Source organism: Sorex araneus, chromosome 2, assembly GCF_027595985.1.
Source record: "Sorex araneus isolate mSorAra2 chromosome 2, mSorAra2.pri, whole genome shotgun sequence".
NCBI classification, from domain to species: Eukaryota; Metazoa; Chordata; class Mammalia; order Eulipotyphla; family Soricidae; genus Sorex; species Sorex araneus.
In genome coordinates, this window is record NC_073303.1 from 3976488 (window position 1) to 4004321 (window position 27834).

The window sequence follows — 27834 nt, forward strand, 5'->3', positions numbered from 1 at the left end:
AGGAGTGACCCCTGAGCATTGCCAGGTATGACCCAAAAAGCAAAATAAATAAATAAATGAAAATAAATAAATAAAAATAAAAAAAGATATCAGAGTTATGTGCCTGCGAAATCACTGTCACTAGGATCGTAAACCGCCCCCATCTCAATCAGTTAACTAATCTAATCTGTCATCCCGTTGGCTCATTGATTTGTTCGAGTGGGCACCAGTAACGTCTCTCATTGAGAGACTCATTGTTACTGTTTTTGGCATATCCAATACGCACGGGGAGCTTGCCAGGCTCTGCCGCATGGGCTCGATACTCTCCGTAGCTTTGCCGGGCTCTCCGAGAGGGGCGGAGGAATCGAACTCGGGTCGGCCATGTGAAAGGTGAACGCCCAACCGCTGTGCTATCGCTCCAGCCAACAAACTCTTTAAATAAAATAGATGTGGCAGTCACGGCTTGCTTGGGGGTGGGGGGGGGCTGTGTATTCTTTTGGTTTTGGCAAACGGCGTGCGGCAGAGACCCACCGAGACCAACAGCCCACACCGCCTTGGTTGGCGAGCTGTCTCCTCTGCCACCCATCTCTCCGCCCGGCCGCCGCGGAGTGGGTGTCCCCGTGTTGTCTTTCCCTCCTCTCTCTCTCTCTCTCTCTCTCCTCTCTCTCTCTCTCTCTCTCTCTCTCTCTCCCTCCCTCCTCTCTCTCTCTCTCTCATCTCCCTCTCTCTCCCTCTCTCTCTCTCTCTCTCTCTCTCTCGTCTCTCTCTCTCTCTCTCTCTCTCTCTCTCTCTCTCTCTCTCTCTCTCTCTCTCTCTCTCTCGGGAAGAGGCGGCTGGATGGCCAGCACCAGGCAGGGCTAAGGCTGCGGCCGGAGGTGGACGCCGTGTCTGCGGGGCCCTCCCGTGGCCCACGGGGCCCCGCGTCCCGGGGTCTGCAGCGCGAATGTGCTTTTCCCGCAGGAGCAGCGACTCCTGATCGTGCTCAGCAACTGCCGCTGCCTGGAGCGACACACCTTCCTGAACATCGCGGACCAGTTCGAGCTGCACAGCTTCCAGGGCGCAGAGCGGATCACACAGGTCAGTGGCGCACGCCGGGGCCGGGGGCCGGCTCTCGCCTCCCCACCCGGACACTCCGCTCGCTCACCTCGGCAGCCTCCCGTCCTCGCCTCTCCCAGCCTCCCCTGCCTCCTCTCCCTCGCCTGTACGGAGAGATGCCGCTCCTCACGCACACCCTTCTCTGGTGCCCCCGAAGCTGTTCCAGGGAGGGGAGGAACAAGGGAGAGCGCAGAGAACCCCGAGGGCCAGACCCCTCGGGAGCCTCTCCCCACGCTTCCTGGTGCTGTGTGGGCTTTTACTTAGGGCCACGGCTCATGCTCTGTGGCCACAAACAAGCCTCACCCTGTCCGGCTGCCTCTCACCTCCTCTTCCTCTCTTTTGCACAACCACAGGACACTGTCACAGCAGCCACATGGGTATGTGCATGCACGTGCGCACATACACACACACACACACACACACACACACACACACACACACACACACACACACACACACACACTTAGAACCTGACCTAAAACAGCTGCAGGCTACTTACACCTGACCTGCCAGTGATACACACCCCCCTGATCTAATCCCTGAAAGAGGAAGAAAATAAGGATGAGCCATAAAAGGAGTCTTCTGTACTTCACTGAAACTTCACTGAAGTAGTTGGCTTTTGCTTTTCTTTTCTTTTTCCCTTTTTTAAAGCCAGGGCTAGAGAGCTAGTACAGTGGGTATAGGGCCCTGGCCTTGCACGCAGCCAACCTTTTTTTTTTTTTTTTTCAAGAAAGCATCAAAGGGATGGGGGCTGGAGCGATAGCACAGTGGGTAGGGCGTTTGCCTTGCACGTGGCCGACCCAGGTTTGATTCCCAGCATCCCATAGGGTCCCCTGAGCACCGCCAGGAGTGATTCCTGAGTGCATGAGCCAGGAGTGACCCCTGTGCATCACCGGGTGTGACCGAAAAAGCAAAATAAATAAATAAATAAAACTTTTTTTAAAAAAAGCATCAAAGGGAAAAAGATATGAAGTCACCTTGTTATTAAGGCTAGGTTGGTTCCTGGGCCTAAAGATTTATCAGATTTCTAGTAAGGCGAAGTCAGAGCGAGTTTTTAATGTCACTATGTTTTTTCGTGGTGCACAGCTCGAGGGAGATAACAATCGGGCTCGTCCTTAGAACCAAGAAGCCTCTTCTTGGAGCCGGGCCTCGCACAAGAGATGCTTCCAGTCCATGAACCAGACTGGGATTTTTTTTTTTTTTTCACAAGAATGAAAATGTCAAAGTGGGTGGCTCTGTCTTGCTTTCCTGCCTTTTCGTAAAGATTAATCACCCTGATGAGAATGTTGTGACTTCAGACCCCAGGGCCAAATGTCATGTTTGTTTCCAGAAATTTGGGACTTGAGAATCAAGGTCTCTCTCTCTCTGGTCTTGCAGACAGATGTCTAATGTGTGTAGAAACGGGGACACTTTGGTCTGTCAGAGAATGATAATGACATTGAATACACTACTTATTGGAGGACTTCCACACACACACCCCCCTCTCATAAATTACCCAGATTAGGAAGAAAAATTTTAACCTCTAAATTACCTAGAAGAGAAGTAGTCATGTTGGGTTTCTTCAGGGCCCGGCAGTTTTAAGGAGCCAGTTAATTGCCTCTGTTTTATATCACTAGGGAGTAGGCAAAAACTTTACTTCCACGTCGGTTCTGACACCGTTCTTGCAGGTGTACTGAGATCAAGGTAAGATTGTGGTTCTAGGGGGCAGGCAGGTTAGAACAGGCCGGTCGCTTCCTACTTGGTTTGCTGCCTTTGAACTTGACCTTGAAATAGTTTCAAAATGCCATTTTGTGCAGACTAGGAAGCCGTACAGAATAAGAAGACTAAGTCTGCGCCTAGCACAGTGACATGTGTCGGTTCTGTGTCTGCTGAGTGAAGCTGTGGATTTCACGACACCAGCCAACCCCGGGGTCCCACCAGGAGAAGGCGCTGCCTTTGGCTTGGGTTGTCAGTCTGCTCCGTCGGGGGTGGAGAACTCCAAGGGCGTCGAGCCCAGGAAAGTCGTGGGCCGCAGAGGGCTCAGGCAGCCCCGGAGGTCTCTTCTGGGCCTCTTTGCTGGACTCCGAGGGTCTCGCCTCACTGTGGGCTCACACTTCCTGCCACCGACTCTCAGCTCTCCTCCCGTCTGAGCTGCTCGGCCGGGCTCCTCCTGCCTCCTTCCTGCCCACTTTCTCTGCGCTGCCTCTGCCAACAGCACCACGAAAACCACCCTTCCTCTTGCTCCTTATCTTCAGAAGTAGAGTGGGACGCATTTTAATACAGCAGCGGTGCATGTGCCTTCTAGAAGCTCCTTAAAACTGAGTCACTCAGGGCTGGAGAGATGGAACGGGGGGAGGGCACTTGCCTTGCGTGCAGCCAACCCAGATTTTATTCCCAGCACCCCATACAGTTCCCCGAGCCCCACCAGGAGTGGCCCTTGAGCGTAGAGCCGGTAGTAAGCCTGGGCATCTCTGGGTGAAGGCCCGAAACCAAAAAGGCAAAGTTAAAATATAAATTAAATGACTGACTAGCCGTTTTCTTTGTCGTACATAGAGGTACCTACATTTTAAATTTTTCAAAAATAGTTTTCCCCTGGAAAGAAATTCCTAGACGTAGAACTGTGGCTTGATAATTATAAATTGTCTTGATAAATAGTGCCAGGTTGCTTTCCAGAAGCTGGTCTTGGCCTGTGTTGGCCACCACGGCGGATTGTAATTTGTTAATTTGATAGGTAGACATAGTCTTTTATGGCATTTTAATTTGTATAGCTTTCCCTGTTTGGCAGGCTAGAACTTTTCCATATGTTCATTGATGGCAGTCTGGAAGTGCTCATTTTAAAGGTACTTAACATTAAGGAAATGCAGTTTTGCACTTAAGTGTGCAAACCAGCTCTACCGCAAGTCATTAATCCCTTGAGCCTTTGAAAAAGGAAAACCAGAGCTTTATGGCTAATAAACTTTAGCATATAATTTCATTGTGGTAGCTGTAATTATATAATTCGTGTGTGTGTGTGTGTGTGTGTGTGTGTGTGTGTGTGTGTGTGTAAGCAGAAGGTGATTTTAACTTGTCCCAATGTTTACACCATAAACCTCTAATTTGGAGCTTTCACATTTGCACATTTTCTTTCTGCTTTTTTTCTTTTCTTTTCTTTTCTTTTCTTTTCTTTTTTTGGCTTTTTTGGCTTTTTGGGTCACACCTGGCAATGCTCAGGGGTTACTTCTCCTGGTTCTGCACTCAGAAATTACTCCTGGCAGTGCTCAGGGGACCATATGGGGTACTGGGGATCAAATCCGGGGCACCTGCATGTAAGACAGACGCCCTCCCCACCGTACTATCGCTTCGGTCCCACATTTTCACATTTTTAATTGATTCAGAACTCTCATCACCAAACCGGTCTCTGATGCTACTTCAGCCTTCCGTGTTCTTGTTTTTGTTTGTGGAGTTTAGTTGGCTTCTGTGTAACTTTCCCATCTAATTTGTTTCCGTCCGAAACTCCCTACTGGAATTTTAGTATTGCGGAATTGGAAGGTGCTGTGTAGACACTTCCGGATCTGTGGTCTGGGCCCATGTCCTGCCTTGGTGGCGGCTGGAAGAGGTGGGTGTGGCTGCCGAGGCTTTGGGACGTGCAGGGCAGGGGTGTGAGAGGGGAGGCTGCCCATCTCCATTCCGAGAGGACCCCAGCGTTCTCAGCCTGGACACGGGGGTACCTGAAACGGTTCTCGGCTTGGCGTCTCAGCAGGGAGTATCAGTGAGGCCGTGTAGCTGAGCCACGGGCGTGGCTGTGGCGTTGGGGTGGGCGAGTGGCTGTCGGGGCTCCAGGGGGCCGGAGACTCAGCCCGCCCCGTCTCGGCGCTTACTTTTAACTGCGCTTGGCGGGTGGCGGGTGGGGGGGAGGGCCACTCCTGGTGGTGCTGGCATCTTGGGGATATATCCCAATGTACGATATTGGGGATCGAACCTGCGTCAGCCGCACGCAAGGCAAATATCTTCACCCCTAGATTTAATTTTTGTCAGAGACGGGCAGGAAACCGTTTGGTGTCAGTTACATGAGGAATCTTAAAAGCAGACGAATCAGGACAGCAGGTTGAGTTTGCGGGTAGGGGTAGGGGGTCCGGCCCGGGCAGAAGGGGGGCGTGGATTGGGGGAGGTACAAGCTTCTGTATGTAATAGGACCAAGTCTTGAGATGAGCCCCCCTGACCCCCCGCCTCAGTGAGTGGTGTCGGGTTCCTTGGGGAGCGCCGCTGAGAGCTCACGTCTCTGTGGTTCACAGAGCGACGGTCAGTGGCGGCTGAGTGTCCCCATCGCTCACACCCTCTCTGGTTTACACTTACTTTAGCCAATGGTTCCCGCTGCCTAGTGACGTCAGCCCCTTCTCACAAGCCTCATGGACCTCACCGCTCTCTCTAGGCCTATAAACTCTCTTTGTTTTTCTGTTTTCTTTTTTTTTTTGCTTTTTGGGTCACACCCAGCGATGCTCAGGGGTTACTCCTGGCTTTTCACTCAGGAATTTCTCCTGGCGGTGCTTGGGGGACCATATGGGATGCCGGGGATCGAACCCGGGTCGGCCGCGTGCAAGGCAAACGCCCTCCCCGCTGTGCTATCACTCCGGCCCCTATAAACTCTCGTTGATCGCTCCCTGGCGTTCGCTCTTCGTGTCACACATCTGGGTACTCTGGGACACTCGCGTCAGTCTCGAAGAGACCGTGCTCCTTTCTGACACTCACGCGTGTGGTCTGCGTGGAGGCGGTGAGGGGTCATGCAGCTGAGCCTCGTCCCAGGGCTGGAGAGACGCTTCCCCGGGCTGCTCGCAGACTCAGTGCTCGGGAGGCCAGGGTTCAAGCCCCAGCACCACATGCCTCCCCGGGCCCCTCCAGCAGTGACCCCCCCCCTCCCGCCGCCTCCCGCCCTGCTGGGTAGACTCAGAAACAGATAGAAAACAAGTCAGAATTCTGTTTCTTCATCCGTGGAGATGGCCTCACTGTGTGGGCTGCACACTGCTGACGTCCCGCCTCAGTTTACCCATCCCTAGTCGCTCAGGATTTTCGTCTCCTTTTCTAGTTTTGTTTTGGGGGTCACACCCAGCAGTGCTCAGGGCTGACTCCCAGCCCTGCACCCGGGAATTAACCCTGGTGGGGCTCCGGGCACCGTATGGAGTGCTGGGGATCGAACCCAGGCCAGCCGTGTGCAAGGCAAGCGCCCTCCCCGCTGTGCTCTCGCCCCGGCCCGGGACGTGTGTCTCTCTGTTCATCAAGGCCGCCGCTTGCTCTGTCCCCGGCTGAAACCCGCCGCCTGGTCCCTACGGCCCCGCTCACGGCGTCCGGCTCTCTTGGTTGCCTTCGCTTTTCAGTTGCTCCGAGAAGCTCGGGGCTCGTGCTGGAGACAGGTCCCGCCCTGGGTGCCGGGTGGAGTCGCAGCCTCTAGACCCCCTGGTGTCTCAGAGCTCCCCAGACTCGGGGTGCCACCCCCAACTTCCTGGCCGTCAGGGAGCCAGGGGCACCAGCTACTGCCTGGCCAGGCTGGAGCAAACACCTGCCACCAGCAAGGTCCCCCCCGTGGGCTTTCGGGCGTCCCTCCGGCCCGCGTGCCGGGGGCATCCCTCGCCACCGAGGCCGCGCGTGGCCCAGGGCACGTGTCTGCAGGCGTGTTGGCGGCCCGGGCTGTGTCCTGGCTTCCTCCGCCCTCCGAGAGTGACACTCGCTCCCATTCCCGCCCGCAGGTCAGCATGGCCTTCCTGAAGGAGCTCGACCAGAAGCTCTTCGAGAATTACATCGAGCTTAAAGCGGACCCCATCGTGGGCTCCCTGGAGCCCGGGATCTACGCCGGCTACTTCGACTGGAAGGACTGTCCCCCGCCGACCGGTGAGTGGCTGTCCGCAGGCGCCCGCGTGCTGCTCAGGGGTTTCCCAGGGAATGACCCACAAGGGTGGGGGGGGGGCTTAGGGGACAGCTGGGAGGGCACCGAAAGTTTTTTCATTTTTATTATTTTTTATAATTTTTTAAATTTTATAAATTAGTTCACAATATTTGATTCCATTTAATATTCGAACACCAGTTCCACCACCATGACACCTTCCCACCACCATATTTCGGATGTTTCCATCCCGAACCCCAACCCCTGGCCCAAAGCAGGTCTGAAATCATATATTTTATATTGTTTGTTATGAAAAACCACTGAAAATGCTCCCAAAAAGTTTCCTTAGAGGAAAGAAGGTGAAGATTGTTTTATCCCACCCAGGGGCCTTTCAGCCCGTCTGTAAGAGATCACTGACATGTTGTAAGAGGTGGAGTCTCGTGTGCTTTTCTGTATCTCACTGTAACAGTGTCGTCCCGTTGCTCATCGATTTGCTTGAGCAGGAGGCAGTAGTGTCTCCATTCGTCCCTGTCGCGTTCAGGGGAATGAGGCCCTTTATCGTTACTGTTATTGGCATATTGAACACGCCACGGGTATATATATATGAAAAAAAATGTTTCCTTCTAAGATTGGTTGCCTCCTACTTTGAAGCCCATCAAACGTGGCGCGGTGCTCCTGGAGGATGGGCAGGGTGTATGGCATGGACACTTGCGGCCGCGCGGGCCAGGATTAGGTTCCCTTGTGGGTGAGGCTCGGCCCGAGCGTGAGGGCACAGACCTTTCTCCGCTTCACTGGGCTGGTTGACTGATGTTTCTCTGAAAGGAAGAAAAAGGTGCGTTTCTCACCTTCTCCAACCGTGGCCCCCTGCTGACCTTCCTTCTGTCCTGTGCCCACCCCATCCTGCCGCGTGGCCCCCGGCCTTACTCGATCGTGCGCCCTGCCCCTGCGTTTACGCACTTTCGCCCGTGGCCCCATCGCAGGATCCTGACCAGGGGGCCCGTGGTCGCGTGGGTGGGAGTGATCCGTCTGGTTTGCCGCTGGCAGCGGCTTGGTGCTGAGTGCTCTTCCCTCCGCTCACAGTTCTCTCCCGTCAGCAGCGGGGTGAGTTTGCTTGTAACTTCTTGTCAGCGTAGAGCCAGCCTGCGAAGAGCGTGGAATCCGGTCCCCCTCTCATTGTTAGTGCCGTTAATGACTGTTATTCTCAGATTCCCACAACCACGCCAGGCATCGTTTAGTCACGCACACTTGCTTCCTCTGACACGCCCAGTTCCAGGGGGCACAATAGGCTGGCGGTGAGTGACAGTTCCCGGAGAGGCCCTCTGACCAGCCTCCGCACACGCTCGTTAGGAAGCTGGCCGCTTCTCCGGAAGAGCCAATCATGGATGCTGGGAAGGTGAGCGCTGGAGGAAGATGCGTGGGAGTCGATTATTACGGTAATTGGCAGCCAACGTGGGGCCGGCCCAGCGCGGTATTATCTCTGGGATCCGCAGGCACAAGTCCCTTCCATCACTTCAGACTGTGTGTTTGAAAAGCCGCAATTGCTGACTGCGTTAAGGAGCGGGTTTTTTTGTGGTTTGTTTTAGAAAAGTGTGGTGTCTTGCAAAGCCACGTCGTGTGAGAGTGTTTTTATCTTGAGGTGGCTTCACCAAAAACTGGCTGAGTCGGGTCAGACGGGCACTTTATCACTGGATGGTTGGATGGTTCATGATTTCTTTTTAGAATGACACTTGATTTGTCATTTCTCTCTCTCTTCTTTCTTCTTTCTTTCTTTCTTTCTTCTTCTTTCTTTCTTTCTTCTCTTTCTTTCTCTTTCTTTCTTTCTTTCTTCTTTCTCCCTTCCTTTCTTCTTTCTTTCTTTCTTTCTTTCTTCTTTCTTTCTTTCTTTCTTTCTTTCTTTCTTTCTTTCTTTATTTCTTTCCTTCCTTCTTCCTTCCTTCCTTCCTTCCTTCCTTCCTTCCTTCCTTCCTTCCTTCCTTCCTTCCTTTCCTTCCTTCCTTCTTTCTTTCTTTCTTTCTTTCTTTCTTTCTTTCTTTCTTTCTTTCTTTCTTTCTTCTTCATCTTTTTCGTCACACCCGGCAATGCACAGGGGTGACTCCTGGCCCTCCCCTCAGGAATTATTCCTGGCAGTGCTCGGCGGACCATATGGGATGCTGGGAATCGAACCCAGGTCGGCTGCGTGCCAGGCAAACACCCTCCCCTCTGTGCTGTGGCTCCAGCCACCAGTGGACCCACCGTTGACATAAAACCCTCGTTAGTCACCTTACAGCTCCGGCTTGACCCTGCCCGGTGCCCCGAGGCCACTTGCATCTCGCCCCTCACCACCGCACCCCACTGCTCTGCTCCCCCCCACCCCACGCCCCTCCCATGTCACATCCCAGCCCTCCGGCCTTCCCTGTTGCCCAGGCTTTCCAGAACCTTCCACTTGGGGGCCTCTCCGAGCTGTTCCCTCAGCGTGAGCCAGGTTTTCCGTGGCTGCTGCTCGGCCCTACCAGCCTGGACATGCCCCGCGGTCCCTGGGGCACAGGCTGGGGGCCAGCGTCCTCCCAGGGAGGAGGGTCGCCTTTCGCCTGCCCATTGGGTGTCCCCCGGGGCCAGTCTGGCCCTGTGTGGCCTCTGCATGGACGTGGCCTGGGTGAGCGTCTCGGAACTCGGCCGAGGGGTTGGCGTCTGTCTGTCTGTCCGTGCGGCGCGCTGGCCTCGGGGGGGTTCTCGGGGCAGACGGAACAAACGGCTGCAGACGGCCCTTCCCGCTCGCCAGGCCGCAGCTGTGGACGGGCTGGGGCTCTAGGCGCGGGCCCCGCCGCCTTTCGGACTGTCCATGTTTCTGCGTCTCGGGAAGGCCGTTGCGTGCCGGCACTGTGTCCCGCGCCCCGGCCCCGCTGGCCCTTCCGCGGGGAAGCCGCATCCGTGGCACCTCGCGCTGCGGAAACGGTCCCCCCCCCTTCGAGTTCCCCACGGCAGCCTCCGCCTCCTGCCTCTCTGGCTTGCGAATCCGGACTGTGCCGCAGCCCCCCGTGACTCCGGCCTGGCCTCCTGCTCCCCCTGGCTGGGCGCAGCAGGGCCGCTTTGCTTTCCTCTCTTCTGCTGGGCTGTTTGACTTGTTGCTATGATTTTTTGTTTGTTTGCTTGTTGTGCACTGGGGGGTCTCTCCAGGGGCTGCTCACGGAGCCCTGCGAGGCGCTGGGGATCAAACCAGGGCCAGTCAGTCTCAAGGCCCACCCCCGGCCCTGCTCCCCTCTTCCCGGGTGGAGGCCCTGCCTCCCGCCCGACCCTGCCTCAGTGTCCCCACGGGCCACGTCAGCAGCTGTGTTTCCCTGAGTCCCCGCCCTGCGGACTCGGGGAGGCGGAAGGGACAGCCCACCAGGCGCCTTCTGGTCCCCTTATTCCTCTCGCTCACTTCCTGAGGGTTCCTGGGGAGCCCCCGTAAAGTGTGCTCTCCCTAAAGTGCTCTGACGTGAGCCCCAGGCGCCCTCTTTCCCGCCAGCGGCAGCCAGGACTCCGGACACTCGCTACATTGTCAGCAGCTGCATCTAGATGGACAAATAAATCAGCAGATTTGCCTAGATGTTGTCACCTGCCCAAAAAAGCACCTTTAAATAATAATAATAATAATAATAATAATAATAGTAATAATGTGTGTGCAGAAATGGTCCAGGAGAACTTTCTGAAATTAGTTAATTAATCTCACCCTCCACGCCAGACTGTCCTGAGCCGTAGCCTGAGCTTCAACGTCGTTCTTAAGCCGCTCAACCTTGGCTTGGGGGGGAGGGGCTTGCAGTCACTCGGGTGCCCCCGGGGGACTCGGAGCCACCACAGGCCCATGCCTGGGTTTGCCGAAGGGGGGGTGAGTGCAACGGGATGGACTCGGCCCCGAGCTCCCGCGCTGAGCCCGCCCGGGGGGTCCGAGGAACTGAGCAGAGACAGACAGAGACGAGGCGCCCTGCTCGGGGCCGCCCTCCCGGGCCGTGCTCAGGGGCGACCCACAGCCTGAGAAGCTGTTCCAGGCGGTGCCGGCACTCGAACCCGGGCCTCCCCCCTGAGTTCTCTGTCTGGGCCCCCGGCTTAGAGCTTCTCCTGTCTGTCTGTCTGTCTGGCAGCGCGTGGCAGAACCCCGACGGCCCGCACGCAGGGCCAGAGAGGAAGGCCATGCCCCCCGGGACCACCCTGCAGTTCTGGCTCTGGGCTGGGAGAGGAACGGGGGCCTGAGGGGGTCAGACCACTGGGCCTCCAGGTCCCGCCGAGAGAGAGCCGGGGCCCCCTCAGCAGACCACCCACAGTCCCCTCTCCGGTCTCCTGCTTGTCCCGGCAGTGCACCCGATTCCTGGCAAGACACAGGTGCCAAGGAGGACTTGAGTCCAAACTGGCGAGGGTCCGAGTCTCAGCCACAGCGGGGGTGGCCTCGCTTCGCTGGGCCATAGCAGCGCTCTGCCAGCAGGAGGGCAGAAGTGGCCGTTGGGGTTTTGGTTTTTCCAAATGATAGCGTGTAGGGGTTTTTATTGGGGAGGGGGGTCCCCCCGGCAGTGCTCAGGGGTTCCTCCTGGCTCTGCACTCAGGAGTTGCTCCTGGTGGTGCCACATGCAAGGCAGACGCCCTCCCTGCTGGGCTATTGCTCCAGCCCCCAGATTTATTTATTTTTTTTCTTGTCCAAGAAGAACATCTCCTGAGCACCCCGGCCCTGGCCTCCCAGTGCCCCGGCGGTTAGTTGAGTGGACTCAGGGCTGCAGGGACACTCGGGGCTGCCCACTGCTCCTTTCCCCGCTGCTGGGCTCTGTCGCCTGTGAGGCTTCAATTTCAGGAGCACCCGCGGAGCCTCGGCGGACAGAGTCATAAGGCGATCTTGGTTCGGGTCGACCTCAGCGGACGCCCAGGTTAAGCAAACAGTCAAGATGGTTTCACCGAGGACTCCTCCGGAATCACTTCAGCAGAGACGCTCTCTGCCCGTCTTTGCAGCTCTGGCCAATCATCTGGGTACCCGATGACTCGCTGCTATAGTTAGCGATCCATTTAGCTTCTGACACTGTATGTCGTGATGGTCTTTAAGAAAGAAAGAAAAAAAAGTCCAGTTGATTAATTTCACGATTCAAGTAGAGATAGCCGTTAAAGCCAGAGAGTAATGCATTTTTAGCCTGACCGTTGGGTATTTAAATTGCTGCTGCCTCTCTATTTGTGTATATGTCAGTAGAGATGATTCTGGTTAGTTCTGAGTCACCTAACTGACTGTTCTTAGTGATTTAACTCAGTTGTCCCTGGTTGTCAAGAGCTCTGGTGAATTTTTTAGCTTAAGTAAGAATGTCAATGGACTGTATTAATAAACATACATGGACATGCACATCCTTAAGGCATAAAGCAAAGGCACCTGGGGTGTAGGTCAGTCATCATGTGTGGGGCCCTGGGGCCAACCCCTGGTGCCACAAATGATAATAATAACCATCAGAAGAGCAATAATAAATAATGGCACCTTGTAAATACTAAAGGTAATCTTTTAAAAAGTCTTTGCTTGGGGCTGGACGGAGAGTCCATGTAGGGGCTGGCCTTGCCCCCGCTAACCCTGGCCTCATCTCCAGCACCACCTGTGGCCCTCCAAGCCCCACCAGAACTGCCCGAGCACAGAGCCAGGAGTAATCCCTGATCCCAGCTGGGTGTTGAGCAAAAACAAGCAAGCAAAAATCTTACCTTAAATATCGGTTCTAGGGGCCGGAGCAATAGCACAGAGGGTAGGGCATTTATTTACCTTGCATGTGGCTGACCCGGGTTCTATTTCCAGCATCCCACATGGTCCCCCAAACACCGCCAGGAGTAACCCCTGAGCATCGCCAGATGTGACCCAAAAAGGAAAAAAAAAATCAGTTCTAATACTGTTTTTCTAACTGGAAATCCTAGGAATATTATATATATGGCTTGAAGGTGAAATTAAACGTTATCACACTTTACATAGGTAAAGTTCTTCCTGATCTGTTATTCAAAACCCTTTGATGTTAATTATAGTCACTGACATGGTGTGGGGGAGGGAAGCTCCTCAGGTGACTCAGGACGTGAGTGAGTCAGTGCCATTCTGAAAGGACAGTGGCAGGCGCGCGAGGCGGCCGCTGCCTCAGTGAGAGTCGGAGCAGAACAGAGCCCCGTGGGTCAGTAACCGGCCGGGGCGTGGAGCCTGCGGGTTGAGCGCGTTCTTCCTCCTCGGGAAAGGCCTCGGGTGTCTGTCAGGAGCGCGCCCTGAAAGGCTGAAGAGAGAGAAAATATGAATCTGAAATTGCAGCAATAAACTCAGCTCTCCTTGGCTCCGTCTGCTCAAGAGAATTTCAGTTGCGTTTGTTTGGGGGAAATCTCTGTCCTGACTCTTGGTCTTGACACACGTGTTCACTCTGTGGCCCTGACAGAAAGGAGTGGTTGCTTAGTTATCTCACACAGTTATCTCGGAACCTGAGATATGTCAGAGCGCGGGCAGTTTATCTCGTTTCTGGAGAAGAAGAGTGGGGTCGGAAGGATGGAGATAAGGGAAACAAGTGTCTTTTCTTTGATTTTCTGAGGTGGAAAACTCTATACCTCACAGCTCGGTGGTGCTTCTTGAGAAAGCCAATTGTTTACACGTTTGTGGTCCCTTATGAAATAATAAGTTACGCAATGCGCATGTGTGTGTGCACATCTTATGCATGTATACATATATTTATGTTGTCATGCTTTACTATGTCTTGTTAGCACATATGGAACGTGTTCTGTGACCGGGCAGAGGGCTTTACACAGATGATTTGTTACAAAGCACCTCAAGAAGTGAGCGATGTTTTTATCCTTCTTTACAGAATGAAAATGTGATGTATAAGATGATGATATTGAGTACAGAAAAGGGCAGTTGACCTACCTGGGGTCCCATCACGGGAAGCGGGGAGGCTGGGGTTCAGTCCCCAAGTTCAGGCGTCTGGACCTGATGGCATTAAACTCTGGGGCCAGACAGATGCTGAGCCCCTCTGTTCAAGGCAGGTAAATCGGGAGAAGACTACCCAGGTTCTGACGGTCACAACAGAGCCAACATGGCCAATTTACACACAAGGATTCTAAAACACACTCAGAGGGGGCCAGAGCGATAGCACAGCGGGTAGGGCGTTTGCCTTGCACGAGGCCGACCTGGGTTCGATCCCCGGCATCCCATATGGTCCCCCAAGCACCACCAGGAGTAATTCCTGAGTGAAAAGCCAGGAGTAACCCCTGTGCATTGCTGGGTATGACCCAAAAAGCAAAAAAATAAAAATAAATAAAACACACTCAGACTCAATGAACGTAAATTAAAATAGCACCGTGGCCTCATTTGTAAACAACTCTTCAGATTGTAGATGTTGAAAGAGCCTCGATGATACCTATTTTTTCTGGCAACGGTGCAGAGAAAACTGTCTCCTGCTTGTAGGTAGGCGTGTAAATTGGGAAATATTGCATAAGTCCACATGCAATTGTACATCCATTGTTTAGAAATTCCATTTCTTAGAATTCTCCTTAAGGAAGAGGTCCCACAAGTGAGCACAGAGGTGCTGATGGTGATGTTTATGGAAACATGTTTAGGTAAGAGAAATAGAACGAAACCGAAGTGCCCATTAGTTTGTCAGTTAAATAAATTATACTCAAACAAATGAATGAGATTTTATGCACACGCAGAGATATTGTCACTCTATTTGGTGGTTTGGTGGCTGGGGCGGGGGCGGGGGGGCGTGGTGCAGGTGGATGGGTGGATGGAATACGTTTGTTCTCTCATTTTATTCAAAGAAGCCCTCATTCACAATCCCTGTGTCTGCCGTGTCACAGAGACTCTGAGGGCACGGTCGTGTTCTACTTTAGAAGTTGGTGTTCCTTGAGCGGGACGATGAGGAGGGCAGATTGATTTTGGAAAAGAAACGCATCTTCTGAAAGCAGCGAGGACCCTCCCTGGAGGCGGCCTCAGGAGAGAGGAGCCCTGGCAGCCCCTCGGAGTGGGGCTTTGTCTGCGTCTGTCCTGGGTCACCTCGGCTGCTATCCTGGCCAGGCCGTAGGGGCGGGTGGGGGTGGGGCAGGTGCAGGCAAGGTTGGCTAGAGCCCCGGGGAGTGATCCAGCCGTACCTACGAGCAGGTCCCTCCAAATGGGCACTTGTCACACTTGCTGCGGAGCTCCGGGAGTTGGATTTTGCTAGAAACACCCAGTCTAAGGCGAAGGCCAGGGCACCGCCCTCCCACCCGGAGCCGAGGCCCTTGCAGCTGCTCAGAAATCCACGGGAAGACACGTGATCTCCGTTTCCCCCCGTCCCCCTCCGTCCCCCTCCGTCCAGGCTCCATGGCACCTGTGGGTGGGACGCAGGGCGGACCCCCGGGCAGCAGACCCTGCCCTAGCGCTGCTCAGTGCCCAGCAGGCGGGGGTAGGTGGTTCACAGAGTGACCGGAGAGGCCCCGCCCGCCCCCTCCCATCCCCGCTGGCCCCGAGCACGTCTTGGGAGACAGGCCGCGCCCACTGGGCATACACGGCTCAACCCAGTGAAGCCCCACGTTCTCTTCCCTTCCTTCATATCCGGTTTGGTTCCAAGGGTTTAGTAGAACTTTATTTTTTGCTTTTTTGTTTGGGGCCATTTGGGTCACACCCAGTGATGCTCTCTCGGCTCTGTATTCAGGAATTACTCCTGGTGGTGCTCAGGGGACCAGATGGGGTGCTGGGGATCGGACCCGGGCCAGCTGTGTGCAAGGCAAACGTCAGCTGTACAGTCTTTTTTTTTATTATTTGCTTTTTGGGTCACACCTGGCGATGCTCAGGGGTTACTCCTGGCTCTGCACTCAGGAATTACTCCTGGCGGTGCTCAGGGGACCATATGGGATGCTGGGAATCGAACACAGGTTGGCTGCATGCAAGGCAAACACCCTACCCGCTGTGCTATCGCTCCAGGCCAGCTGTGCAGTCTTATCCCTGAGTCATTTCATGCCCCCCCGCCCCCCACCCCCCCAGCCCATCCACACCAGTACCAAAACCTGCCTTTAAAAATTAACACTCTATGGAGAACATTAAAATAGCAAACTTCCATGGGGAATGCAGCCAATATTTTTCCATTCTAGACAGTACCTTCTTCTAAAGGCATTTAGAAAGTTGCATTTTGATCATAAATGTTAGCATTTATCACCAATAATATTTTATGGGGTTATTTTTTTTTTGAGGAAGAATTGCATTATAGCATTATGTAAGATGCATTATCTCAAGCGTGCATTATCATAAATCAGCACATGTGGGGACGGCATTCAGTTCTCCACTTACAGTCAAATTCTGTCTCCCACCTCATAGCTGAGATTTTTATTTTATTTATTTATTTATTTATTTTGCTTCTTGGGTCACACCCGGAGATGCACAGGGGTGCCTCCTGGCTTTGCACTCAGGAATCACTCCCGGCAGTGCTCGGTGGACCAGGATGCTGGGAATCGAACCCGGGTGGCCACGTGCAAGGCAAACACCCTCTCTGCTGTGCTATCATCGCTCCAGCCCCGACCGAGATTTTTTGAGGACCTAAATTGTACTTTGTGCACTGGCCACAGCAAATGGTACATGCATTGCCCTGTTTTGATTCTGTAGAAGTTGAGTTTACAGACTTGGAACTTATTTGTGTTATAGGCGCTCAGGCCCACCCCCTCCCCCCCGCCCCTCCCCCCAAGGAGAGGAGCCTCGTCTGGTCTCATCTGTACACTTTTGCGCTCAGAGTGAAACTATTTCTGTTGCATATGGAAATGCAGGGAAAATACAGCTACTTTTTGTTCACAGATTGCGCCATCATCTTACCGTTGGTGGTATAACCTGGCTGAGTGTTCTAAGTCGGTCCATGTTCCCACGTCCAAGTTTAAAAGGTAGAGAGAGGCTGATGGCAAATGAAGTGAAACGTTTTCTTTGCACCAGCAGGCGTGCCTGCCTCTGCCGTTCCTTCCCTCAGCCTCCCTGTCTCCTGCCCTGCCCCCAGCTGGACACACCCTCTCCTTGGGTGGTGCCGCCCCCCCTTTCTTCCCTCGCCCTTCCCCCAGCAGCCCGTCCCATGCACGGGAACTTGTCCTCTGAGGCCCTGAGCATCTTCCCGGAGGCCCCGCCTCCTGGATCTCACACCTCTTCTCACACCCGGCCTCCTTCCTTCCTGAACCTCACACCAGGAGCTCGGCCCTCTCCTCGAATCGGGAGGGCGGCAGCTTTGGCCTGGTGGGGGGGGGGGGGTTGCCAGCCCTTCTGGGTTCTGCTTGCTGGCACAGAGCCCACGCCGGGGGTTGGCATGGAGTCCCGTGCTGGGAGCTTCCTCTTTAGTGGCATCCCTTCGGGGCCCAGTTCCATAATCTGCAGGGTCAGATGTGGGTGTTCCTGGTTGGACACTTCGCCTGTTCATCTTGGGGCTGTGGGGGGCGGGAGAGGGCGGACTGAAGCCACAGCCTGCAGTACTCGGGGGCTGCTCCTGGCCGGACACTTGGTGGGGTTTGGGAGGCCATAACGTGGTACCCGGGATTCAACCCAGGCCTGACCTCCTGCCCTAGCTCTCTGGGCCTTACCGGACACTTCAGAAAATCTGTTGCGTCTCTGTACTTGGAACATTAGCAGATTCACTCCCGTCGCCAACATCTTGGTGCTGGAAAGGTTTGGCACTTGAAGGCTCCTGCTTTTGACCAGACACATGCCAACCGAGTAAACTCGTGCCATCTCTGAATGACAGACGTCTAAATAGTCATCTCTTGGTCTGGACTCCGAAAGAATCCTTTCAATGCCGGGACTACCTTTTCTGAATTTCAAGAAAAAAATGTGTGAAGAGATAGAGTTGAAGGAAAACTTATGTTGGATCTCTAAGAGAAAAAAGCAATCTTACATTTTCTAAAGAAGGGTGGTTCTAGAGAGTCTTAGCTCTTTGTGAATCACTGCTGCGTTCATCAGCCTCACCTTTGTTTTCCAGCCCTAATCCCCTTTTCCACTTAAAGCAGTTTAAGCGGTTTAATGTATTAGAGTCAGCACTATAAAACCATTTGTCCAGTGCTTTGGACATTTGGTTATAATTTCTGTGTCTGCCAAGCATTTTTCAATAAAGCTCAACTTTGGCTCTAATGATCTTCAATGTGAAATTTATTAACCTTGAGATGACCTGGAGCCGACATATTTTCTCCATTGCACGCCTTATCTGTTCAACTATTTATTTTATTTTGTTTTAAATTGATAAGTGTAAACAATGCTCTTTGGCATTGTAAACGCGCCAACTGATATGTAAATAAATAGTCTAAACCATTTTTTGTAGCTTTTCTCTTACGCGTATATCAAAACACAACAGTGAAATGAATACTGGTTGACCTGTTGGCCGGCTTCGGAATTGTGATTTCATGGCCTATCTGGCTTTATCTGTCCCCTTCTGCCCCCACCACCGCTGGGATATATTATTTTGAAGTAAATCCCAGACATTAGATCATTTCAGCCAAATGCAGATCAGATAAGGGCTGATTTTAAAAAAAAAGAGAGAAGAAGAAAAGAAAGAAACAGAAATGCTATCACCACACTTTTGTTATCAGATTTGGAAAAAGTGAACAATTCCTTAATCTCATCAAGTATGCAGTCACTGTCCAAAATTCTCTAAAAACACTTAGTTTGTTCAAATTAGGATTCAGAGGAGGAATCCATGTTACTTTTGCTTGAGATGCCTTATTGGGTTTTGTCTGTCTGTTTGGTTTCTCCTTGGTTCCCTTTTTGGCCTGTTGATGGATCGATCACTCAGGTGATTTGTTCTGTAGCTGTTCTCACCTTCTGGATTTTTCCAACTGCGTCTTCCATGTCCTCTCTCAAATCCAGTCTCCACAGATTTGTGGGGAATGAAGAAGTCTTGTCAGTTGAAGGTTTGGTTATGCTTTCATTTCGCTTACTTTTGCCAGGGCGTATACATTGCATTTTTCGTGATGTTAAGATAATGTTATACTTAGTCAGTCGGTAGACTGAAAATTGGATTTCGAGTGTTACCATCTGGGTTCAACCTTTGGCGGTCTATATCGACTTTTTTTCTGTCTTAACTCTACCCATAATCCTTGCAGTAATCCACTCTTTCCTTGGGGACTGCAAACTAAAGGTGGCTGCCCAGAACACTGAATAATACCATGAAGCATCGTAGCCACTGCTGGTGGCCATGAAGTAAAGCTCCAACAGGATAGACAGAGACAGTTCTTGGCCCGTCCTCCTCCTCCGGCAGTTTTTAGACTGAGCTGGTCCCTGAGCATTTTTAAAGAGGGAACCAAAGATACTTTCACCATTTCCGTTTACTGTATTAATTTGTAGTTGGGGCACGAAGCACACACATGCATACACATGCACACACACACACATGCACACGCACATACACACACAGATACAGTCGTGTGCAGACACACTTACCCGTGTATATGTGGGCGGGAGGGGAACGGGTGCACCTCACAGCCCTTTAGAGGACCCGGGGACCTGTCACCTGCTCTCCTGACAGAGGAGGGAGCCCCGGCCCCAGTTAGAGGTTGTGTGAGCGCCACAGAAGCCCATGTGCTTGGGGAAACTGGGGCATTTCTCTCCTCACCGTAATTCATTGTTTATCAGGAAGTTCCTTAATGTGGTCAGCGTCTGGTCATGTATGCAGTCCAACCGTCACCAAGTTGGAATCCGAAACTCAGGTGGGAGCTTGCATTTTAAGTGGTCAGAGCGACAGACAGGAGCAAAGTAGTTTAGGACGCCAAGGAGCCAATTAAAGATAATGTTAATAATACCATTGTATTGGCCAGGATGTTTACGTGGAATATGGACTTTCTTTGGGATCAATTAACTTCAGTTTTCTGACAATATCACATTCTAATAATTCAAATGTTTGAGTGACAACCAAAGTAAATTCATAAATATGATATATTTGAAAACCCATTTTTTCATTTTTGAAATTGCTGTCACTTCTGATTGCAAATGGTATGACAGCCTGTGATTACCTTAAAAAGGACCTTAAGAATTATATGTAGACTGCATATCACTTTTAGCAAGTTTGTGTATTGGAGGAGTTTAATATTAGGTTTTATGAAATCACAAAAAAACACCTTCAGGGACTTTAAATATGATGGACATGAAAGAAATTAATATTCTTGTATTCTATGCTTGGGTTGTATTTATGAAAAGAAAGATTTTTATAGATTCTTGGACTTTTCTGTTTGTTTTTTCTTTTTTTTCTGGGTTTGTGCTATCATTTATTTATATATTTTTTATTTCCCACTAAAGAGAGTAGGTATGGCAATTTTTTTTTTTAAGCCAGGACGAGTGCAACTTTTAGACATATGGGCTATATCCAGCAAGACCCTCTGTGAACTGAGATTGATGACATGTTTTGGGTAGGGCACACAGCCTAACTTTTCCCTCCCCGTTGGAACTGCAGCACCCACCCCTTAGAAGTGTGCACTTTTGTAAAGATTCACTTCACTCCACTATTTCAAAAGCAACGCCCTCTGGAACTCCAGGACCAGCGTCGTGTATCAGCTGTATTTAAAGTAGCTGAGGGGCTGGAGCGATAGCACAGCGGGTAGGGCGTTTGCTTTGCACGCAGCCAACCTGGGTTCGATCCCCGGCATCCCATATGGTCCCCCAGCACTGCCAGGAGTAATTCCTGAGTGCAAAGCCAGGACTAACCCCTGAGCATCGCCGGGTGTGACCCAAAAAGCAAAAAAAAAAAAAAAAAGTAGCTGAAAATTGGGAACAACTCAGCTGTCCTTCATCAGTAGAAAGGACCCAGAAGTGACGGTGTGGTCACACAGAGGGTTTCTGTACGGCAGTGAGAGTGACCACACCCTCCCGGGTCCACTCACGGCTGTCATGTGCAAGGCAGGAAATGAGGTATCTGGCGCTTTACATTGTCTCTGTTTGTGTGAGTTTGTAATTCCACTCACATAAGAGCGAAGACAGCTGACCTCGATGATGTGGGGGTGTTGACCGGGAAGAGGGGCGAAAGAGAGTCCCCTGGGCACCAGAAAGACCCCGTGCCTTGGTGCAGGTGGTGGTGATGTATATGTATGCAGAGGAAGTCAACTTGTACTCATAGGCTTATGGATATTTCTAGATATGAATTTCACTGTTTTTAGACTTTTAGACTTTCAGGCAGGACTGGAGCGATAGCACAGCGGGTAGGGTGTTTGCCTTGCATGCAGCCAACCCAGGCTTGATTCCTCCATCCCTCCCGGAGATCCCAGCAAGCTACCGAGAGTATTCCGCCCACACGGCAGAGCCTGGCAAGCTCCCCATGGTGTATTCGATATGCCAAAAATAGTCACAACAAGTCTCACAATGGAGACATTACTGGTGCCCGCTCGAGCCAATTGATAAACAACGGGACAACAGTGCTCCAGACTTTTAGGCTTTTAGACTCAGGCATGTTTGAGCTTAAAAATCCTGAACCCAGCCCCACCTGACTTACTTAATTGCCTCCAATTGTGGATCTTTTCCCGGATGCCTTTTGGGAGGTTAGCATCTCGAGCTGGAAGTGTCTGATGCTTTCAGCTACAAAAGCCGCGTTAAATCCAGCTACCACCAAATAAAAGGGACTTTCGACTCAGACCGGAGTCACAGCGCTGTGAGACCTACTCGCAGATTCCGTACCTGGGCAGAGTGAACTGGAACAGAAAGGGAGCCGGAGTGGCTGGTCAGGGCTGTTCCAGGCTCGAAGTTTCTTCCCAGGACAGGGACTGTTGGGGTCAGATTTGGCCCCTGGAGTCGCTTCCAGATCCAGCCGGGGCCTTGAGAGCCGGCCACTGTCAGCTGGCCCTGTCTGCCCTTCGCTGCCCTGTGGGAGCACGGGGCCCCCAAACGTAGAGATCCTTGGTCTCCACGGAGACCAGGCACCCCAGCCCCACTAGATACGGCAAGTGAAAAGTACATTTGCACAGTTGTAAGCCACTGATACTGGGGGTTGGTCTTTCGTCCCTTTGTTGATGTTGGAGAAGATCTTTGCATCCCAGCATTCACCTAAAGCGGGGGAGGGGCACCGAAGGTCAGGGTCTGCACGGCCCTGACATTGTTGACCTTTGAGCATCCTATTCTGTCCTTCACTGTCCAGGTGACCTTTTTTGTGCCATTTCCTCATCCCCCTTCCCTCCTGGTAACCGGGCATTGGTCTTAAGCTCGACAAGTGCATCCTCAGTTTCCCCACTTGTGTGGTCTCTTTACACCGGCACATGAGTGAAACGATGGTGTGGCCTGCTTTTTTTTTTTTTTTTGCTTTTTGGGTCACACCCAGCGATGCTCAGGGGTTACTCCTGTCTCTGCACTCAGGAATTACTCCTGGCAGTGCTCAGGGAACCATATGGGATGCCGGGGATCGAACCCGGGTCGGCCACGTGCAAGGCAAACGCCCTCCCCGCTGTGCTATCGCTCCGGCCCTGGCCTGCTTTCTTTCACCCGTGCAGGACTAGGAGTCACCCCGGGTCTGTCCGTGGTGCTATTGCCCATCACAGGATTGCCACTTTTTTTTTTTCTTTTCTTTTAACCGAAATGGGGCTTGGACTAAGGATCTCTCTTTTCTCTCCATCTTTTCCTTCCAGTTATTTTTGAATCCTGGTGTATGAAACACATACACGTGCATATGTGTGTGAATCACGTTTCACAAATGTCGTATGATACAGAATGAGTTACTTTGGTGGGTTGCGTCTTTTTAAGTGAGAGGTGTGTACAGTTAGGCATTGCTTGACAACACTTTGCTCAACAACAGACTGCGCGTGGGTGGTGGCAGTAGAGTAGCCAATTGCTTAACGGCTAGGTGTGACCGTCGGGGTTGGTGCAGTTACCTCTGTAAGTTCAGATAACACGGGAAGTGCCCAGTTCTGCATCTCTGAGATTGCACCCTCATCAGTAAGCAATGTACGACGCTGTCTGACATCATCTTATGTATGTGTATAAATAAATAAGCTTGTATCTATATAGGGCCGGAGTGATAGCACAGTGGGTAGGGCGTTTGCCTTGCATGTGGCCGACCCAGGTTCAATTCCTCCGTCCCTCTCAAAGAGCCCAGCAAGCTACCGAGAGTATCCCGCCTGCACGGCAGAGCCCGGCAAGCTCCCCGTGACATATTCAATATGCCAAAAACAGTAACAACAAGTCTCACAATGGAGACTTTACTGGTGTGCACTCTAGCAAATCGATGAGCAACAGGACGACAGTGCAACAGTGCTACCTATAGGGCCCAAAATTTATTTGTCTATGACTTGCGGGCATTTGAGGAAAACATCTGCCTTAGTCCCCTCTGGAGACCCCTCCCCACCCCCGCATGAGAGAAAGTCTCTTTTTCTACTGGATTTTTCAACAGATGTTTGGACAAGTGAATGCCTTAGTACCTGGACGGATAAACAGTTTCAGTTTCCCAGTTTGTGAATCCTTCGAAGCCTTCTCTGTGGCACTCACGTGTGACATCTCAAAATGGAACGAGATCCATTTATTGACTGAAACTCGCTCAAATTGGGATTTTCCTCTTCAGCGTTGTGTGGAGTATGTAGGATCGCTCCGTCACCGCCTCCTTCCTCTGCTCCGGTCATGATTTCAGTGATGGGGGGAGTCGGGGATGGAGGGGGGGACCCGACCCTGCTCAATACCTTCGACAGTACCTGAAGGCACTTCTCAGGGACGGTGCTCAGTTGGGAGTTTGCCTGGTTAACCGCAGAGACACGCAGACCCCGATGCCATGTTCTTCAGCTCTTTTCTCTCAGGCTGTGTGAGTTTGGGTTTGTGGTAGATCTACATAGTCAAGCTGCCAAACCAAAAGCAAGCGCAGGAAATCCAAACTATGGCAACCAGACTTGAAATGTATCTGTTGGGCTGGAGAGTTAGTCCAGCGGGTAGGACGCTTCCCTTGCGTGCAGCCAGCTTGGGTTCAACCCCTGCTCCACCTTTGGTCTTCCGAGGCCCGCCAAGAGAGACCCCTGACTCAGAGCCAGAACTAAACCCTAACTACTACTGGATGTGGCCCCAAACCAGGTTTTGGTTTATTATTTATTTATTTATTTATTTATTTGATGTGCCTGATTAGGAGACAGGCTGGTGGAGGGAAGCTGAAATTGGCTATAGGATTGGGATCGGAACTATGTACTCCTGAAACTCAACCATGAATAACCATATAAACCACAGTGTCTCAATAAATTCTTTAATAAATAAACGGAAGGAAGTTCCTGTATATCAGCGAGCAGTGAGTCAATTGAAAAATGGAAATAAAAATTTTAAAGCAAAACCAGAAAAAGAACTTGATTTTGAAAATGAAAGACTTACTGCGTTCTTCTTTCTGAACTGCTTTAGACAAGTACAGTAATTCGCAGTGTGAAAGAGGACATTCATATGTATCAGAGAAATTCGCGTGGCTTGTCAGTTTTGCTGGCTCACTGAAATCGCCATCTGAGGGAAAACACTTTCTGTCAAGAGGGTAAATGGAAGGAAACAAGTGAGTTTGATTGATGAACTATCATGAAATTCATGAACTATCCACTTTTAAAATTTTTTAAATTTATTTTTATAAGGTTGTTCACAATAATTTACTACATTCAATACTCCAGCACCAGTTCCACCACCATTGCACCACCATTACACCTTACTCACCACCTTTATTTTGAATTTTCCCAACCACCACCCAAGCCTGCCCGCATAGAAGGCCCTAAATCATTTATTTCATATATGCTTGTATGAAGAGGAGTGATAGCACAGCGGGTAGGGTGTTTACCTTGCTCGCGGCCGACCGAAGGTTCAACTCTTCCGCCCCTCTCCGAGAGCCTGGCAAGCTCCCTGTGGCATATTCAATAAGCCAAAAACAGTAACAAGTCTCACAATGGAGACATTATTGGTGCCCGCTCGAGCAAATCAATGAACAACGGCATGACAGTGACAGTGATACAGTGTTATGAAGAATTCTCTAAAATGATCAGAAAGAGTTTCCTTAGAAGAAAGTGTGTCAAGATTGTTGAAGTCTGTCAAGATTGGAGGCATTGAGCCCTTGTATAAAAAGATTACTAACATGTTGTTACAGATTGGGCCTTGTGTGCTATTTTTTTATTTTTTTACTTGAGATTTGTTGCCTTCTACCTAACATCCCATCCAATCTGCTGTGCTACTCCTGTCTGATACATCAGTGGTGTAGAAGAGGAGAAATTCTCCAGGAATTCTGAAATTTTAGATAGGGTGATATAGCCAGAGTTAAAGTTTTAACTGCATGGTGACTTTGGGGTTTGGAGGTAGCTCTGCAGCTTGTTGATCTCTTCCAAGACTTATTTATGAATCTCTGGGTCCTGGCTGGTTAATGAGCTCATGTAGCACCAGAGGCAGTTCATGGGTGAGACTGCCAGGCTCCCAGAAGAACAGGGCCATGGGGGGAGGTAGCCCATCCCCAACTCCATGAGAGCCTGGAGATTTCGGTCACAAAACCCACATACCTGAGTTTTCCAACAGATTCACTCATGGATGAGGCTCATCCAAGCCTGTGAAGATCGGCCATGAGCATGGCGGTGATTGGATGAGCTATCCACTTTTAAGCCTAAAGTTAAGGGTATCAATTTTTGAATGGTGGGAGTAATAGTCTGTGCTAAATGTTCAAACTGCTCTGAATATTTTCAATCACAATATCACGAAATCCCGTTAATCACCAATTTCTCGGGCGGGCTCAGTAACATCTCATTTCATCCTTTCCCTGAGATCTTAGAAGTCTCTCTCACTTGGCCCTCCTAATGATGTTGCACTGGGGGTTCTTCAGGGTCAGGGGAATGAGATCCAGCTTGCTACTGGATTTTGCATATGAATACACCATGGGAAGCTTGCAAGGCTGTCCCATGTGGGCAGGAAACTCTCAGAAGATTGCCAGTTTCTCCCAGAGGGAAAAGTAGGCTACAAGGTAGCTTCTGGGAGCTTGCTTTTAAGTCTCTTTTATCTGAATATTTTATCTTAATGATATTCATCATCTCTTACACATCAGGCTTCAACCTTGCAGTGGAGGACGACCTCTGCCACCCATATCCATATTTTGATAGCTGTTTGTCAATGAAATTTATTAATGCTAACGTCTAATGAATATGCATTTTTTCTTAGAAATAGGCAAGATAGCTGTTTATTATTTTTTTATTAGTGAATCACTGTGAGGGTACAGTTACAGATTTACACATTTTCGTGCTGGTGTTTCCATCATACAATATTTGAGAACCATCCCTCCACCAGTGTCTATTCTCCACCACCGATGAACCCAGTATCCCTCCCACCCCCTAGTCCCATCCCCCCACCTCCCCCGCCTTTGTGGCAGGGCATTCCCTAAGATAGCTGTGAAGTAGCTATTTTCAATGTCAGAAATGCCTTTGTTTCTATAGGAGAAACAGTTTTCCTAGTAAGAGATCATATTAAAGCAAAAAAGAAAAAATTTCCAAGAAGGAATTCAGCTTTCTAGGACTGAGGTTATTCATTCACATAACACACTAGAAGGATAACTTTTCTTAAATGTCAATTTTCATATTAAAAATACATTCATGTATGTAGCAAGAGACGCACATCAACAGCCATCAGTTTAGAAATGAGCAAATAAAAAACATTAAGAAGCAGATTTAAACCCTTTCCCCTATTCCCCCAGACGTTCACTTTGTTGCCAGAGAGGTGTTTCTGTTCGTTCGATAAGTTTCTGGTTACCTCATTTTAGTAGCCAGAAATTTCAATAACAAGTCTTTGGGGTGCATTGAATAGATCATTTACTTGAAAAGAAAATACCCCAAAGTCCTTTCATGTAATGTTTCAATTTGACCCAAAAAAAGTACGTTGTGGGATATTTATATTATTTTTGCAATCTATTTTTATCTGCCAACTAGGACTGAAAACTGATTTAGGGCAGAGGGGTTAAAAACAGGAAATGTGGTTTCTAAAGGAGGTAGTCGTGTCTCCAGAGTTTCCAGAGTATTGACTACGGAGCATCACGTTTCAAAACAGCCTCCCGAGGCACGTCTCGAAACCCGGCTGCGTTCAGAGAAGTCGTTCCCCCGATTTCGTCAGGAAACGCTTCAAGCCGGAGTTGGCTTTCTCCGTCTGGCCAGAAGCGGGACAGCAGTTGCTTCCTGTCATTCTCCTGTTGCACTTCTGTCTCGTGGAGATGCTCTCGGCAACCCATACAGGACTGTCACATACATCACTGTAGCACTGTCCTCCCGTTGCTCATCGATTTGCTCGAGCGGGCACCAGTAACATCTCCATTGTGAGACTTGGAGTGACTGCTTTTGGCATATCGAATACGCCATGGGGAGCTTGCCAGGCTCTGCCGTGCAGGCGGGATACTCTCAGGAGCTTGCCGGGTTCTCCCGGGGAGGGTTGGGGGGTGGGCGGAGGAATCAAACCCGGGTCAAAATTCCCTAGGACCTTTGTGCTTTGCTTAGTTTCCTATTCTAACTTTTACACAAAAAAGTTTGATTGCTACTATAGGTGAGGCGTGTTTCATCTTGTGCTTATTAGAGAATAATTAGAGGATTCAAACGCTGAGTAGAGGAAGGCGTGAAAAAGCGGGAGTATCATTTTGTGTGGCCTTTTCAATGACAGCTTGGTAGAACTGAACAAAACTAGAACCCTTTGAGTCAGCAATTCCACTTCTAGAAATGTATAAATGTCCTTTGCAGCCTCGTCTTAGTAGTATATTTTGAGAGGCAGTGGGACTGTCTGATAGGAGGAGACTCCATTATGAATAGACTAAAATGAATGATAAAAAAATGAGCAAATTAGGTACATCCCTACCAAGTGAATAATAGGCAGTCACTCAGGATGTCAAAGTAGATATAAATGAACCAAGGTGGAAAAATGTCAGTGATCATGTGCAGAGCGGAGGAAGCAAGTGTTAAGAAGAAAAATCTCAGTTTTTAGGAAAAATCTGGATATTCATTCCTAGGAAGAGAACTGGTATCATAAAAATCTGGTATAATATACCCAGATTAGGGAGAAGAAGGCTGATCTTGAT

General features: G+C 50.7%; 1 protein-coding gene across 1 annotated transcript in view; it reads left to right on the forward strand.

The window, feature by feature from the left end:
* Window positions 1–27834, forward strand: part of EXOC2 (exocyst complex component 2) — a 165773-nt gene that overhangs the window by 119905 nt on the left and 18034 nt on the right. The window contains exons 22-23 of the mRNA XM_055126695.1: window positions 940–1056; window positions 6771–6912. Coding sequence (XP_054982670.1) covers window positions 940–1056; window positions 6771–6912 — 259 coding nt within the window. The remainder of the gene's footprint in view (window positions 1–939; window positions 1057–6770; window positions 6913–27834) is intronic.